The sequence below is a fragment of the Nicotiana tabacum genome, chromosome 3 (genome assembly GCF_000715075.1).
Source record: "Nicotiana tabacum cultivar K326 chromosome 3, ASM71507v2, whole genome shotgun sequence".
Classification (NCBI taxonomy): Eukaryota; Viridiplantae; Streptophyta; class Magnoliopsida; order Solanales; family Solanaceae; genus Nicotiana; species Nicotiana tabacum.
The window spans coordinates 126,087,943-126,106,079 of NC_134082.1; the positions used below are offsets into that span (position 1 = coordinate 126,087,943).

An 18,137-nucleotide genomic window follows, 5' to 3' on the forward strand; every position below is an offset into this window, starting at 1 on the left:
GAGAAACGTGGGAGGAGTAAAAAATATGTTATAGTGATTTAGGATGCTAATTATTATCATTAATTCTCTTAAAATGTACATAAATAATAACTGGGTAGATAAAATATAATTATAGTAAAACTTGAATAGAAAGGGTAATATAGTTTCATATAATATATAGGAATGTAAAAATTCCTTTTTGTTTTTTATCAAAAATCTTTCTAAAAAATGTATTTTGCAGTTGAGAAGGCTTTTGTTAGTATTAACGCAGCAGTTTCTGTTAGAACATCTTTTCAAAAAGTGCCTTTATTAAACGTCAAGTTACGAAAAGGACACATACATAGTCACTTTGCAGTTTATATTATTTAAGAAGGAGCAAAAGTTTTACTTATTTTTTGTTAGAGACTTTAATTAAGTTTGTAATTAAATAAAAACATTTCTTCCTTTGTTAGAGATTTGGTAGGATTTCGGGGAATAAAGAGTTCCGAAGACAGTGGATAAAAAGTCATGCTAAAAAAGGAGTGGAAACTACATAAACAGTCCATTTAGTTTGTACTCAACGATCAAATTGTGCCCTTACCATTTTAACATTTGATGTGACTATTAAGTGTGTCTTATAAACACCCGACCTAGTCCGTCCACTTCCTGTCTGATACACTTCCTGTTGGCATGTCAAATGACCCAATCAAATAACAACACATGTAATTTTAAACAAAAATATTGTCACATGTAATAAAAAATTTAGAATAAAAATAATTTTCCCCTTCCATGGAAAGTTCATCTTCTTCTATGGAAAAGAAAGTTCATCCTCTTCTCTGCTCCTATTCATAGTCTTCGTCCTGATAATCGAGCCACATTCCTTCTCTCAGTTTTTTCTTCTACATGTTCCCTTAAAGAGCTTTGCTTTTATCTTTAACATAAAGACTAAAAATTACCCGCGGGATTCTCCAAAAATTGTCACATGTGTTTTATCTCTAACGTTGGTTCTTAATAGAGTTGCTATAAGAAGAAAATTTTTTATCCAGGAATCGAATAAAAAGATAATGAATAAGCTTCAATAGCTTGAGAAAACTCCTAGACGATAACGACGAACTGGGTTAAAAATCACTTGTTTCGGAGGTGGTGGAGGACTATGACTTTGTTGGGGGTGGTGGTGGTGATGATAAAGGAGCAGCTGGCGATGGAGGTGGTGGTGGAGATTGCTGAGAGACGGTGGAGGAGGAGAAGGAGGTAGAGGACTTGATTAAACTGAAAGAATAAGGAAACAAAAGTGAAACCCCAAAGTTAAGATCAATAATGATGGTCCATATCCTTTCAAAGCTCTAACTCGGATCAACTAAATGGATCTTATATATCTATTTTGCTTCAGCTGAACCCGTTTCATTTGGATTAGTTCATCAATTAAGCAAAATCTTCTCCAACTTCAATAAAAATTAGTTTTAACAATTGGGTATGATGAACTCGGATAAAAATCATTTGTTTTTACAATAGTTATTATTGGTCAACTTTGGGCTTAGCTAAACAGTTATGATTGCCGGTACTAAAGGAAGATTTGTTGGCGGAGGTTAAATTTTTGGGGGAGAAGGTGGAAATAATTCGGAGGAAAAAAAAGAAAATTGTTGTGTGGGCCATGCATAAAAATAATTTAAACAGAAAAGAAAAGAAAAGTAATTGAAGTCCTTGAGCGCTTAATTTTTAACGAGACACAACTAATTTGCCATGTCAATGAGGTGTTTACAAGACACACTTAATAGACACTTGAAATGTTAAAATGGTAAATGAGTCAGTTAAGGTATTTCTCTGATTGTTAAAGACAACGTAAAAGAGATGTTTATGTATTTCGCCATTATTCTAACGGCCATTACAAAAAAAATAGTGTAATTGTGCCAGTTAATAAACGATTGTTTTAAGGAACCACCACAATAACATACGAAATATGGCCTTTTTCATATTTTACGGCACTTTGAACGAACCATACATTTATCTAAATGTTTATTTAAAAGTTTTCCCTCGTCTCCCACCCATATTAATTCCCTCGTTTGTTTTGGTATTTCCCATATTAATTCCACCGATTTAGGCGAGCCTTCGTCATTTTTTCCTCATCTCCCTTTCATCTCTCTATTCTCTTTTCTCTCTTATCTCTCTACTCTCTTTGCTAAATCATAATAATTAGGCCTCATCTCTCTACTCGCAGAAGGTAAATCAATCTCTATAAATCTTAAGAAATTATTTCTCTTTTGAAATTAAAAGAGTAGTTTTATAAATAAAAATTAGTGGGAAAGGTATAATTGTCTTGAATTTTTTTTTCCTTTTGCTTATTGTTTTAACAGAAAAAAATGCTTCCTGATGGATTTTCAATGTCTTAGCCTTATGTTTTGATGATCTAACAAACTTACTATCAAGAACCAGATAGGGAACCTAACACACTTGGTATACATTGCTAATCAACGGACTCCAGCTAGGACTAACTGCTGCAACTATAGAAGACAGAGAACCAACTCAAGGACCTAGTCCCTTGTATGTCCCTGACCGCAGTACGAAAGTCAACTGTGTACAGCTGAAAAGTGACTGCCACAGAAACTGTGCACACAATGCAACACAGTTCTGTAGTCACTTGTCTTTTGACCAACCAAGTGCTTACATCATTCAAGCGATGTCATCAAAGGTGTACTAACAAGAGTATTGCAATAAAACATCACTTGAACACTTTAGAATTCACTTCAAGCATTCAAGCCTTCAGAGACAACGATTTAATTCTCAAGTGCCTCAAGAACAAAGTTTAACACTACTACGGACCAGTTCCTAGATCTAGTATTTTGTTGTCCTTAGTTGAGTTGTTTGTAATTGTTCTTCATTGTAATTCCTAAATTGCTTAGCTAGAAGCGTTGCTTAGGAACCCTTTTGTAAAACCATGTCGTGACTAGAGTTAGTCATGAGTTGAAGTCTTTATAATAGGTGTATTGCAAAGTGGCTTGTAATAAGTGTATTACGAGTTAGTGAGGCATTAAGAGTTTAATTCCTATATTGCATAGGTTGTAATCTAAAAGTTGCTCATAGTGAAATTGAAATCCTACCAGTGTAGATCGTGGTTTTTTATCCCCTTGAGTAGGGATTTTTCTACGTAAAACTCCTTATTTTATTTACTTACTGTTCTATTAGTATTCTCAGTGGAAACTCATAGAGGACCTGGTACTCTATAGTTTGGTGGACTCATATAAACTATCGATTAGTATCAGAACGGGTTCCTCCTATTAGGCTAACACCTAGGAAGGATCCTTATGGCTGCTCCACCAAATTTTAAAGAAGGTCAATCTACGTATATATCACCCAGGTTCAATGGGCAATACTACGGGTGGTAGAAGACAAGAATGCATGATTTTATCATGGCTGAAGATTCTGAGTTGTGGGATGTCATATGTGATGGTCCTTATATCCCAATGAAAAACATTGGAGATCTTCCATTGACGATGCCAAAGACCAGAAAAGAATACACTAACACAGACAGAAAAGCTGTGGAGAAAAATTTTCGTGCCAAGAAAATTTTGGTGTGTGGAATAGGACCTGATGAATACAATAGAATCTCTGCTTGTGAAACTGCCTAGGAGATATGGGAAGCTTTGCAAATAGCACATGAGGGAACCACTCAAGTAAAGCAATCTAAGATTGATATGCTCACTACTGAGTATGAACTCTTTAGGATGAAGGACAATGAATCTATTCAAGATACGTACACAAGATTCACGTCCATCATAAATGAGTTATACTCACTTGGTGAAATCATTCCCAGGATCAAGCTAGTGAGGAAGATTCTTAGTATCCTGCCCAGTTCTTGGGAAAGCAAGGTGAATGCTATTACTGAAGCAAAGGACCTGCAGGAGCTGACCATAGACGAGCTGGTTGAAAATCTGAAGACCTACGAGATGAAGAGGAAGATAGACATTGAAAGAAGAGAACCAAAGAAAAAAAAGAACCTGGTACTCAAAGCTGAAAGCAATGACTCAAGTGAGGAGGACAATGACATTGCTTACTTAACCAAAAGGTTTCAGAAGATGGTTAGAAGAAATGGAGGAATACCAAAAAGGGGCAACTCCAGCAAACCAAAGAACTATGATTTCTGCCACAAGTGTGGAAAGCCAGGGCACTTCATCAAAGATTATCCTTTCCTGAACCAAGAACACTCCAAATACAACCTTGAGAAAGCAGCAAAGAGGAACCCGGTTCCTGACAAGCACTTCAAAAGGAAGAGATCTGCTGATAATATGGTGAAACGGGCTCTTGCATCATGGGGAGACTCCTCTAGTGAGTCTGAAGATGAAACTGATGCATGTGACAGTTCCATGATGGCAGTTGAAAGTGATGAAAATGAATATAATTCTATATTTGCTTTGATGGCCCAATCAGATGATGATGAGGATGATGACAACAGTGAGGTAAACTTCAGGGATGTTCAGAGAAATCTGAAATCCTATTCACCTAAGAAACTTATGTCTTTAGCTAGTGTATTGATTGATGTCTATCATAGTCTTGTGGAGGATAAAAATGTTTTGACCTTAGAGCTAGGAGAAGCTGAACAAACTAGAGATGATCTGGTAGTGTGTGTAGTTGATCTGAAGGAAACCATAAGTGATTTGGAGAAAGAAAAAATTATTTTAACTAAAAAAATTGCTAGAATAGAACATGAAAGAGATGACTTAGTGGTTGTAGTTGTTGACTATAAAGAAACCATTGAGAATTTCAGTAAAGAAAAAGAGGCCTTAGTAAAGAGAGTAACTGAAATTGAGTAGGAGAGAGATGATCTCTTGATAGTGATTGTAGACCTGAGGGAAACTATAGAGGGACTAAGAACTAAGTCTACACCTGGAAATTCTGGAAAAGGAAAAGAGGTATCCAGTGAGGCACACATTAGGCCTGAAAACGAGTTGAAAGCTTTGAAAACTAGCATGTGTGTTGAAACTGAGAAAAACAAGCATCTCCAAACTAAACTGGAAAGAGTAAAAAGTGATCTTGAAAAGTCCCTCAAATGGACCTGGTCCTCGGAAGCTATTACTGCCATGTATGTTAATAATGGTGGAAACAGGCAGAGAATAAGGTTCCAAAGGGAGAAAACCCCTTACAACCCCCATATCAAGTATGTTACTATACTGCATAACTGGCTATGTACCCACTGTGGGAACAATGGGCATTTCAAGGAAAATTGCCAAGCCATGGTCCAGTATATTCAGAAAAACAAAGTGTTTGCTAAAAATGTAACTACTAAAAAGGGACCAGGTGCCAACCATAAAAAATGCATATTACCTACATGGACTAAGAGAGCGCTTATTCATCCTCTTTCCTACTACAAGGGACCCAAACTTGTTTGGGTTCCTAAAACTAACTCTTGATTTCCTTGCGCAGGGAACAATGAAAGGAAGCAATCAGCAATGGTTCATGGATAGTGGATGTTCAAAGCACATGACTGGGAACACCATGGACTTTCTTTCAGTGAAAGCCCTGCAAGGAGGGAGTGTATCCTTTGGCAATGGAAAAAAGGGGTACATTCTCGGTGTTGGAAAAGTCGAGAAATCACTCAGTCACTCTATTAAGAATGTGTACTGTGTCAATGGTCTTAAGTACAGTTTCTTGAGTGTTTCTCAGATCTATGATAAAGGAAATAAGGTGGAGTTTTTGTCCAACATATGTACAGTTACTAATCTGTTAACTGGTGAAGTGGTACTTGTGGCCAAGAGATACAAGAACATCTATATTGCTGATTTCAAGTCTATACAAAGTGGTGATCTGAGTTGTCTAAAAGCTATTGATGATGATGTTGAACTCTGGCACAGAAGACAGGGGCATGCAAGCTTCTCTCTTCTGAATAAACTAATTTAGAAGGACCTGGTCCGTGGTCTGTCCATGTCAAAGTTCAAAGTACAGAAAGTGTGTAATGCATGTGCTAGAGGAAAGCATGTGAAGTCCTCTTTTAAGTCTAAAAAGGATGTCAACACCTCAAAGCCATTCGATCTTCTTCATATGGATTTGTGTAGCCCTATGAGAGTGTAAAGCAGGAGAGGAAAAAGATACATCTTTGTGATAGTGAATGACTACTCCAGATTCACATGGACTCTGTTTCTTAGAACAAAAGATGAAACCTTTGAGGTATTTGTGGCCTTTGTGAAGAAAATCCAGGTGAAGATGGGGTCTAGAGTAGCATGTATTAGATCAGATCATGGAATAAAATTTGACAATGCCAAATTTGATGAGTTCTGTAATGAAAATGGCATTACCCAGGACTTCTCAGCCCCAAGAACTCCCAGCAAAATGGAGTTGTGGAAAGGAAGAATCGAACTCTTGAAGAAATGGCAAGAACAATGCTGATCGACAGTGGGATTGCAAAGAACTTCTGGGTTGAAGCTGTCAACACTGCCTGCTACTTGGTAAACAGGTGCATGATCAGATCTCTCCTGAACAAAACCCCCTATGAGTTGCTGAATGGAAGGAAACCCAAGTTGACTCACCTAAGAACATTTGGGTACAAATTCTATGTTCTCAACAATGGAAAGGACCAGCTTGGTAAAGTTGATGCCAAGAGTGATGAAGGAATCTTTTTGGGGTATTCTTCTCAAAGCAAAGCCTACAAGATATACAACAAGTGGACTCAATGTGTTGAGGAAAGTGTTCATGTAATCTTTGACGAGTCATATCCCTCATGTAAGAAAAACAACAAGGATGATCAAGATGGGGAGCCCTTACTGGTTCCAGGTGAAGTCATCGACATGACAAATGGAAAGGTAAATATGATGAGCCAAATGGAGATAATGCTGACTCTTCCTCAAGGGAACCAGGTACCTCAATTACAACCACTAAAGTTGAAGAAAAAGTGGCTGATATATTGTAGTGTACTCCACAAGTACCTGAGAGAAGAACACAAGGGAACTAATTAGATATACGCATCTCCTCCACAAATGAGGCTCATATACCAAATCAGAAACACAAAAGCTCTCATCCTCTTGACAACATAATTACGCCTCTAGACTCTGGAGTGCAAACCAGATCAAAAGCCAAAAATTCACTTGCCTTCTCAGCCTTTCTTTCCCAAATAGAACCCAAAAATATCAAGGAAACCTTAAAGGATGCAGACTAGATTACAACCATGCAAGATGAGTTGCATCAGTTCGAAAGGAATAATGTATGGCACCTGGTACCCAGACCCTCAGATCGAACCATTATAGAAACCAGGTGGGTATTTAGGAATAAGCTTGACGAACATGGAAACACTACAAGGAACAATGCTAGGCTAGTGGTTCAAGGTTACAATGAGGAAGAAGGAATCGATTATGATGAGACATTTGTTGCGGTTGCTCGCATGGAAGCTATTAGAATCCTAATTACTTTTGCATCTCATATGGAATTCACTCTGTTCCAATTGGATGTCAAAAGTGCATTTCTGAATGGACTTCTTAAGGAAGAAGTCTATGTAAAGAAACCTCCAGGATTTGAATGCCATAAACATCCTAAATATGTGTTTAAACTGGACAAAGCATTGTATGAGTTGAAGCAGGTTCCTCGAGCTTGTTGGTATGAAAGGTTGTCAAAGTTCCTCTTAGAAAACGGTTTTACAAGAGGGGAAATTGACAACACCTTGTTCATGAAGAAAAGGGGAAGGAACCTGCTCATTGTTCAGTTCTATGTCGATGATATCATTTTTGGGGAAATAGCTGATTCACTGTGTGAGAATTTGCAAAACTCATGGGAAGTGAGTTTGGAATGAGCATGATGGGGGAGCTGAATTTCTTTTTGGGTCTTTAAATGAAGCAGTCCACAAAGGGTACATTCATTTGTCAGTAAAAGTACATCAAGGAGCTACTGAAGAGGTTTGATATGGAAGCATCAAAAGTGATAAACACTCACATTGCAACGGCCACTCGACTGGATATGGATGAGGTTGGATCTCCTGTGAATCAAACTATGTATAAAGGCATTGTTGGGTCTCTTCTCTATCTCCCTGCCAGTAGACCTGATATTGTCTTCAGTGTAGGGCTATGTGAAGGTTTCAGTCAAATTCCAAAGAATCTCATCTGAAGGCTGGCAAAAGAATTTTGAGATATCTTAAGGGAACACGAGACCTAGTCCTGTATTACCCTTCAGGTGATAGTTTTAATTTTATTAGGTATGTTGATGCTGATTATGCAGGTTATCTTGTGGACAGGAAAAGTACTTCTGGAATGACTCACTTTCTAGGATCATGTCTCAACTCTTGGGGAACAAGGAAGCAAAATTCAGTGGCTCTTTCAACAGCTGAAGCAGAATATGTAGCTGCAGCCTCCTGATGTGCTCAGCTCCTATGGATTAAACAGCAATTAGAGGATTTTGGGGTATTTACTAATTGTGTGCCTCTTCTATGTAATAACACCAATGCACTCAACATGTCCAAGAATCCAATTCAACACAAAAGAACCAAGCACATTGATGTGAGACATCACTTTCTAAGGGACAATATGGAGAAAGGGCTTATATATATGAAGTTCTACAATACAGAAGACCAAATTGCAGATATCTTCACCAAAGCATTGAGTATGGAACATTTTATTGAGTAGGGAACATTTTGAAAGAAATAAGGTGAAGTTGGGGTTATTGAAGCCTAATTGAGAACCCGATTCTCATCAGTCGGCTATGAAAATCACCTTCAGGTAAAGTTAGCTAAAGTGTTTTCTGGCCAAGTCTAACTCACTTCAATACCGTTACAGGTAAACACGCATGATGATTATAGAAGCTGTAGATGCATTGTATGGATAATGAAAGAGGATTGAAATTTTCAAAGACAGATCAAGAACCTGGTTCTTGTACTAAAGATTAGTAGTCCTGTGCATTCTTTAATACACGTCTTGAAAAGGTACAAATAAAAACTACCATGTCATCCACCTTTTCAGACTCTACTTTCACATCTTTTCATTTCAAATCCTTTTCATCTCCCTCTGAAACATTGCATCTCCCCAAGCACTATCGCCATTTCAGAACCGGTTCCTATCTCTCTCTTCATAATTATCTTCTTCCTCATTAAAACCCTCTCTTCTCTTCACTAACCATATTCCCTCATTAGAACTTCTCCAGAGAATTTTGTACTATATGTCACGTCCTTAGTTGTTAACTAAGTACACGTGCGGCACTTGACAATTCGCTCACGATCTTGCACAACTTGCTCACGTTCTTGCTATGTCAAGTCAGCCTTACTACACTCAAGATCTCTAAGAGAATGGAAGAAAGAACACAAGAGAATTGTTAAAGGAAGCTTTGTATTAGAGAGAACTTGAATTGTTTGCTTGATGAATTACAAATGAATGACCCCCTTTATATACTAGTCTCCTAGGGGCTAGTGTGTAAATATTAATTATTACACAAGTTCTTGATATTTACAAGATAAGGGCTTTTTCTAGAATTCTCTACAAGCCTAGAAGATTCCAAGGACTTTTCCAACAAATCCATAAGGATCTATGTTCTTCCTAAGGAAATGTCCATACCTCTCTAGAATCTTCTCACAAATGCTAGCCTTCTTCTTATGTAAGCTTCCACATGGCATTAATATATTCCAAATGGCACCTATGTGGCATGATGACATGGCGGGTCATCACACTCTTCCCCACCTAATATTGTGATAACCACAGCGTAATGCTGCTGCATAAACTCTCGAATCTTATCTTTGAATTGCCACAAGTCTTCATATCGTTCCCACGTGGCCTCCTTCGGTGATTTACCTTTCTAATGGACGAGGAACATAGTGGTGGCTTTTTGCCCTTGTTTTCGCCTGGCCTGGTAATCTATGATAGCCTCAATCTCCCAATCATGCGACCTGGTGATAGTCATTGGTGCCCGACTTGATTGGCCCTTACTCGGATCATCCTTATCTTCATGATATAGCTTAGGCATGCTAGCATGGAAGACATGGTAGATCTTGAGATATGATGGCATGTCAAGCTTGTATGATATCTTGCCTACCTTGGCGACGATCTTAAATGGCCCCTCATACTTGCGAATCAGATTCTGATGCATGCCCCGTAGTGCCTTGAACTGTGTTGGGTTAAACGTCACCATGACCATATCCCCGACTCTATAGTATGTGGGATGCTTCTTATGGTCCACAAACTTCTTCATCTTCTTAGCTGCTTTATCCAAGTAGGATTTAGCAGTGTCGAGCTGCTTCTCCCATCCTTTGTCCATATGATAAGCCCCCAAACTCTTTCCCTCGAACGCGGCTGGTAATGAATGTGGAGTTTGTGGTTGTTGGCCTGTGGCTAGCTCAAATGATGTTCACCTAGTGGACTCACTCCACTGCAAGTTATAAGAGAATTGGGCGATGTCTAGGAGCTTTGCCCAATCTTTCTGATGCGCGCTTGCATAATTCCTCAAGTAGCATTCTAGTAAGGCATTAACTCGTTCCGTTTGTCTATCCGTCTGTGGGTGGAAACTAGTAGAAAAGTGCAGCTCCGTACCAAGTATGTCAAACAACTCTCTCCAAAAGTTTCAAGTAAAGCGGCGGTCTCGATCATTGATTATATGCCTTGGTAAGCCCCAATACTTCACCACGTTCTTAAAGAACAGCTTGGAGGCTTCCTTGGTTGTGCAACCTAGTGAGGCGTGCATAAAGGTGGCATATTTGGAAAATCTATCTACGACCACCATAATAGTACCATAACCGTCGGACTTCGGTAGGCAATTAATAAAGTCCATAGTTACGCTCTCCCGTGGACGCTCTACAACTGGTAGTGGCTCCAAAAGTCCTCTGGGTTGTTGTTGTTCAACCTTATCCTGGTGACAAACAAGACAAGTCTACACATAGCACTCTATGTCATCATGCATACGTGGTCAATAGTAGACTAACTCAACCAGGGCCCTAGTGCAACGTTGACCTAGATGACCAGCCCATATTGTGTCATGACTCTCCCTTATGATCTATTGTCTAATGTCTCCAAATTTAGGCACATAGACCCGCCGACCTGTGGTAAGTAGTAGGCCGTCTTCTATCCAAAACCGTCTCGTCTTGCCTTTGTTGGCTAACTTGATAAGTTGTTTAGCTGGTAGATCATGCAGCATGCCTTCTTTTATAGCCTCCCTAATGTCCCATCTCGCTGAAGTAATTGCAGCAAGCTCGGCTTTCCGGCTCAAGGCATCGGCTACAACATTACCTTTTTCCGGCTTATACTCCGGCGCATAATCAAACTCGGCCAAGAAATCCTGCCACCTAGCCTGCTTTGGTGTGAGCCTCTTCTGTGTCTGAAAGTAGCTAGTAGCCACATTATCAGTCTTGACCACGAACCTCGACCCGAGCAGATAATGTCTCCATGTACAAAGGCAATGCACAATGGCAGTCATTTCCTTCTCTTGTACCCTGTAACGCCACTCCGTCTTATTTAAATTGCGGTTCTCAAATGCGATGGGATGCTTATCCTGCATCAGGACACCCCCAATGGCGAAGTCTGAGGCATCTGTGTGCACCTCAAACGTCTTGGCAAAGTCAGGTAATGCCAAGATTGGCTCCTCTATTACAGCTGTCTTAAGGCATTCAAATGCCTTTTGACAATGCTTTGTCCAAACCCATGGCTTGTTCTTCTTTAACAACTCAGTCAATGGTGCGGCCTTTTCTGAGTATACACTGATGAACCGATGATAGTAGTTAACAAGGCCAAGGAAAGATCTCAACTCAATTACCTTTATAGGTGCCTCCCACTCCTGGATAGCATGTACGTTAGCCTCATCCATGTGTAGCTCTCCATTTATAATGACATGGCCCAAGAAGTGCACCTTTGATTGTGCGATCTCACATTTCTCCCTCTTGATGTATATCTCGTTCTCTCGCAAGACTTGGAAAACCTTCCTTAAGTTCCATGTGCTCCTCCAAGTTGTTGCTGTAGATGACTATGTCGTCTAGGTAGACTACCACGAACTGATCAAGGTAGGGATGGAAGATCTTGTTCATAAGGGTGCAAAATGTGGTCGGTGCATTGGTTAAGCCGAAGGGCATCACCAACCACTCAAAGGCTCCATAACTCGTCACACATGCTATCTTTGACTCATCCCCTTCCGCAATGCGAACCTGGTAGTAGCCCTTTCGAAGATCCACCTTGGTAAAGTACTTGGCTTGCCCAAGTCTATCGAACAAGTCAGCAATGAGCGGGATCGGGTACTTATTCTTTACGATGACCTTATTAAGTGCTCCGTAGTCTATGCACAAATGCAACAATCCATCCTTCTTCTTCTGGAACAATACTGGTGCGTCTAAAGGTGCCTTTGATAGGCGAATATGACCAGCATCTAGCAGCTCCTTCAATTGTTTCCTAAGCTCCTCTAGCTCGGGTCGTGCCATACAATATGGGGCAAATGCGGGTGGCTTAGCCCTTAGCTCCAACTCAATCTTGTGATCCACCTCTCGCCTAGGTGGTCGGTGCTTAAGCAACTCCTCGGGCATGACATCTTTGTTTTCCTCAAGCAACTTCTCTATGCAAGGCAGCACTGTCTCTTGAAAATTCGTGTCTTCCTCTAGACTTGCAATGGTTGCCACAAACGTCGGCTCCCCCTTCTTGATCCCCTTGACAACCTGCATAGCTGAGAGTTGTGCTTGGCTCTGTCCGTGTGGCATAGTCGTTGTAGGTACCATGCAAGCTCCTTCTCGCTCCATAACCAAGAGACATTGGAGGTAGGGGTCGATTAAAGTATGACCATGTCTAAAGAACTCTTGCCCCAGTATGATGTGAAAGATATCCATAGAGGTTACGGTAAAGTTTGTCATACCTTTCCAAGTTCCTAATTTGACACCAACTCTATTAGCTACCCCATGAGCATTCTATATCTCGGCATTCACGATCTTGATGCGAGAGTTGGTTGGAGCAAGCTTCAATTCCAGTCTCTTTGTGGCAGCCTCAGTCACGAAATTATGAGCTGCTCTAGTATCCACCATTGCACGAGCGGGCTTGTTGTTGATAGTGAGATCCACGTACTGATTGCCATTCTCGGTAGGTTGGATAGCTTGCTTCGTGACAGCACCACATAATCCGATCATACCCAACTGTGCGGTTCCCGGACTCTCTCCTTGTGGCTGCTCCTTCCGCTCACGTTCTATGGAACTAAGGCTCTTGAGGACAGGACAATTCTTGAAGCCATGTGGCCCTCCGCATATATAGCATCCCTTCTTCTCGACCTGCACCTTCTTCTCGGTGTAGCCCTGATGACCACTCGACTTTTTGAAGTCTTGAGTCTTGGAGTAGTGTTGTTGTATCTCCTTGACTTTGCCACGGTCTCCCCCACCTTTGACATTGTTAACCTTTGACTCCTTGCCATTGCCTTTGTTGTGTTTGTCATGCCTAAAATCCATCAATGATTCGGCCTCCACTATGGCTTGGTCTATATCAGTGACGTGTCGGCGTTGCAACTCCTGCTTAGCCCAATTTTGTAACCCGTCCATGAAGTGGAACAACAAGTCATCATTGGTCAGGTTAGGGATTTGAAGCATAAGGGTAGTGAACTCCTTGACATAATTACATATGCTCCATGTTTGCTTTAATTCCCTAAACTTGCGCCTTGCCTCGTACAAGACATTGTTTGGAAAGAACTGTCGCTTGAACTCTACTTTGAATTGATCCTATGTGCTAATAGTACATAGACCTTTATCCACGTCGGCCATCTTCCTTCTCCACCATAGCATGGTAGTCTCTGAGAGGTACAATACCGCAGTGTTGATCTTGGCCTCGTCGTCCCTTACTTTGTCGTGCCTGAAGTAGTTCTCCAAGTGCCAAAGGAAGTTTTCCACTTCTTGTGCATCACGAACACCTTTGAACACCGGGGGTTCGGGAGCCTCGATCTTGGCCTCCCTTGTCACCACAACATTGTTGGCTACCTCGGTCATGCCAGCATTGACATGCTCCTCGAGTGACTCTATCTTTGCCTTCACAGCATCGATAGTACTCAAAGCCTCCATGAGTCTGCACTCTAAGGCAATGATGGTTTACCTTAGTTCCATCTAAGTCTGTGTACGTCCCTCCAAGTCATTTCGGATACTCTCAATCTCTTCAAGAGTGTGCCCCTCAAGAACGTTAAGGGTGCCTTCCACCTTCCCCAAGCGTTGGCCAAAGATCTCCACGGCGTCCATCCCCGCGTTCATCTTCATCACCCACTCTTTACCGAGCGAGACGTCAGTGGCAGATGGTTCTTGGGATGTAAGCCCTTCGTTTGACATAACCTCAGGTGGCGTCTCCTAGCTCTTGTTGGTGGCATTCCTCTTTTTGCTACGGCCGCTCTTGCCAGCAGCATCCTGGATGATGTTGGCTTGGGTGTTGGCAGCGTTAACTTCTCCGTCGTTCGCCATTCCCTTAGTTGAAAGCTTCGATCTGATACCATGTTGTCACGTCCTTAGTTGTTAACTAAGTACACGTGCGGCACTTGACAACTCGCTCACGATCTTGCACAACTTGCTCACGTTCTTGCTATGTCAAGTCAGCCTTACTACACTCAAGATCGCTAAGAGAATAAAAGAAAGAACAGAAGAGAATTGTTAAAGGAAGCTTTGTATTAGAGAGAACTTGAATTGTTTACTTGATGAATTACAAATGAATGACCCCCTTTATATACTAGTCTCCTAGGGGCTAGTGTGTAAATATTAATTATTACAGAAGTCCTTGATATTTACAAGATAAGGGTTTTTTCTAGAATTGTCTAAAAGCCTAGAAGATTCCAAGGACTTTCCTAGCAAATCCATAAGGATCTAGGTTCTTCCTAAGGAAATGTCCATACCTCTCTAGAATCTTCTCACAAATGCTAGCCTTCTCCTTATGTAAGCTTCCACATGACATTAATATATGCCAAATGGCACCTATGTGGCATGATGACATGGCGGGTCATCACATATATCTCTTTAATGGCTGACAAAAACTCCAAAATCCCTACCTTAGTCGTCACTAACCCAGAAAAAACCCTTGAGTCCTCCGTCCCCCATGAATCATCTGTCACCATCCCTGTCCTAACCATTGAAATCACCCCTAACCTAGATTTCTCTTCACCCTCAAATTCTAAGGCAACTATCTCGGAACCCCCAAAAGGTATTGATCTTTCATCTCTATCTTCTGAGATTCTCATTAACCAAGGGTAAAGTGGAGAACAAGGTAAAAGTCCTAAGGTTGTAGAGGTTTCTTCCATTGTTGCTTCTGAGTCTGTGGTGGCCATGGAGTCTATCGAGGATGATACTATCGCGACTATCTTTGTTGTGTCTGCAGATAGAGTTTTGCATGAGATAATTTCTGGTGTACCCAAGTCTCAGAGGAATGAGACACAGGGATTCGTGGGAGAAGGAGCCATGGTGCTTGTTGAAGGCTCTGCACCAGCAGAAATTACTGGGCCCTCTTGTGAGGGACCTGACCCCTCTTCGGAGGAAACAGGTCAAGGTTCCCACTCCCATGCCAGTTCTGCTCCTGCACCTCCTCCATACTTTGTTGTTGAGCCTTTGGACATTATAGTCCCTGAGATGAGGTCTAGCGATGAGGAAGATCAAGACAACGTTGCTCTTGATGCGTTCATAGTCAAGCGAATTGCAGTAATCACCCCTGAGTCTTCTACTAAGCGACCTACTACTAGGTTTCAAGCAAAGGTAGCTTATGACTCTACCCTTTAAAAGAGAAGTAAGAAGAAAATGAGGAGACTGGTGAAAAATAATGAAGTAGTGTATAATAAGGATGTCCGTGTGGTGGAAGTTGAGGAGGAAATAACAGAGGAACCTAGTTCCTTGGTGAGAAGGTCCCAGAAGAAGAAGCAATCTACTTCAGTAGAGAATGTTACAACCCCCAGTTCAAAATTGAAAGATGTTGTGAGTGAACCCTCAGTTTCTAATGAGGATGTGTTGGTCAAGTCTAAAGGAAAAGCAAAATCAAGTAGTGTGAAGTCTGGCAAGAGAAAGTTGGAACCTGTTAAGGAACCTATTTCCCCTAAAAAGGTGAGAGGGAAGCTAGTTCTTCTTCAGAAAGATTAAGGCACCAAAAGGTCCTGTTGGGTCGCACTTTTGAGCCAGCAATTTCTGATATGGCTGGTATGAGACAAGTCATTGCAATGGTTGAGTTTCAACGGTGGGGGAATCTATTCCAAATGGATGCACCCAAGGTATATGAGGATGAGGCTCAAAGCTTCTATGCCGGCCTCTTTCCTGTTGATATCAACCACATTTGTGCCTTAGTGAATGTGGTGCATATAGTGTTTGATGTGAGTCTGCTTGGGGATATTCTTAAAGTCCCTACGGTTGGTGTGTCTACTGTGAAAGATGCGTGTGGGTCAAACATTTGAAATGCTGTGGTGAAGGATAATGCAAACCAGAAGGGGGACCAGGTTCACAAGAAGGCCTTACTCCCTATTTATCAGTTTCTCTTCGAGTTGGTAAACAAGGTTCTGTTACCCCGTGTTGAGAGGAGGTCCATGACTTCCAAGTCTGATCTGTATCTAATGGAGCAACTGGATAGATTTACACCTGTGAACTTGCCTGCCATCATGATCGAACATATGCAGAAGGTAGCAACTTTCAAGGATGGCAATCATGGTCTTCCATATGGGTTCCTTCTTATGCCAGTGTTTAAGTTTTTCAAAGTGCCACTGGACAAGGTAAAATAGGGACCAAGAAGCAGACATTCTCTCAAACAACTTTGGAAGAATGTGAGTGCATCGAGAAGCATGGGTGGTTAGGCAGTACATCAACAATCTCTCAGCTCATCAATGCTCAAAATAGTGTAACTGAAGAGATTTGAAGGTTGAAGGTGAGGAACGTTATCCTGGAAGGTCACAGGCCCAAGGGGCCCCTGAGTCAAATGAGGAGGTGGTTGGTTTGACAAAAGAAAATGTTGATCTCAGGGCACAAGTGGAGAACCTAAAAGCAGAACTGCTCAACGAGAAAAAATCGGCGAATTCCCAAATAGACCTAGTTCTCCAAACCCTTGTTGCAACTTTCAAGCCCTGTACTCCTAGTGCCCCCTAAGCAACCCTTTCATTGACCAGTTTCTGGATTGTCTATTTTTGTTTTCATGACTTGGCAGATATTTTTGTTTCTTTTGTTTTGATGTGGATTGGAAATGTATCAATACTGCTCCCAATTTCAACAGTCCAATCTTGCCTTTGCTTTATAAACAAAGGCATATATTTTATATATAAAAACTGTCCTCTTTTGCTATCTAATTGCTTGTGTTCTCTGTTTCTCTTTTCTATCATATTGTGTGCACATATGTGGCATGAGTTAGCTAGGCTAGACTTCTTTATGTTGATTGCCTGCTTGTGTATTTTTAATGATGCCAAAAGGGGGAAGTATAATTGAAACAGGGATCTAATTAAGGGAGAAGCATAAAGTCAGGGGGAACTTGTGAAGTTCCTATTGCTTCATCTGGTTATTTCTGCTCTAAACATATGTTATCAATGTGTAAGTTTGTCATCATCAAAAAGGGAAAAATTGATCGGTTTTCAATGTCTTAGCCTTATATTTTGATGATCTAACAAACTTACTGTCAAGAACTAGATAGGGAACCTGACACACTTGGTATACATTGCTAATCAACGGACTCCAGCTAGGACTCCAGCTAATGTGAATTGCTGCAACTGTAAAAGATAGAGAACCAACTCAGGGACCTGGTCCCTTGTGTGTCCTTGTCGGCAGTACGAAAGTCAATTGTGTATAGCTGGAAAGTGACTGCCACAGAAACTATGCACACAGTGCAGCACAGTTCTGCAGTCACTTGTCTTTTGACCAACCAAGTGCTTACATCATTCAACTGATGTCATCAAAGGTGTATTAACAAGAGTATTATAATAAAACATCACTTGAACACTTGAGAATTCAATTCAAGCATTCAGTTCTTCAGAGACAACGATTTTAATTCTCAAGTGCCTCAAGAACAAAGTTTAACGCTACTATGGACTAGTTCCTAAATTTAGTATTTTGTTGTCCTTAGTTGAGTTGTAACTTTGTAATTGTTCTTCATTGTAATTCCTAAATTGCTTAGCTAGAAGAGTTGCTTAGGAACCCCTTTGTAAAACCATAAACCCTTCGTGTTTGTGTCGTGACTAGAGTTAGTCATGAGTTGAAGTCTTTGTAATAGGTGTATTGCAAAGTGGCTTGTAATAGGTGTATTATGAGTTAGTGATGCATTAAGAGTTTAATTCCTAGATTGCAT

General features: G+C 40.8%; 1 protein-coding gene across 1 annotated transcript; it reads left to right on the top strand.

Moving 5' to 3' along the window:
* The first annotated feature begins 3,347 nt into the window (after window positions 1–3,347).
* LOC142177338 (uncharacterized) lies at window positions 3,348–8,552 on the top strand. The gene is made up of 11 exons (XM_075245814.1): window positions 3,348–3,524; window positions 3,582–3,875; window positions 4,026–4,568; window positions 4,764–5,247; window positions 5,374–5,402; window positions 5,614–5,784; window positions 6,519–6,800; window positions 7,517–7,711; window positions 7,807–8,005; window positions 8,149–8,237; window positions 8,313–8,552. The coding sequence occupies exons 1-11, from the start codon at window positions 3,348–3,350 to the stop codon at window positions 8,550–8,552; spliced, it is 2,703 nt and encodes a 900-aa protein (XP_075101915.1).
* Window positions 8,553–18,137: the final 9,585 nt, after the last annotated feature.

What these genes read in the sequence shown, in the direction of transcription:
- LOC142177338 (XM_075245814.1), top strand. Translation starts at nt 3,348, where the DNA reads ATGCATGATTTTATCATGGCTGAAGATTCTGAGTTGTGGGATGTCATA. An exon ending in TTCGTGCCAAGAAAATTTTG is followed by an intron (nt 3,525 to 3,581) that starts GTGTGTGGAATA and finishes GAAACTGCCTAG; the next exon opens with GAGATATGGGAAGCTTTGCA. An exon ending in AACTACTAAAAAGGGACCAG is followed by an intron (nt 5,248 to 5,373) that starts GTGCCAACCATA and finishes TTCCTTGCGCAG; the next exon opens with GGAACAATGAAAGGAAGCAA.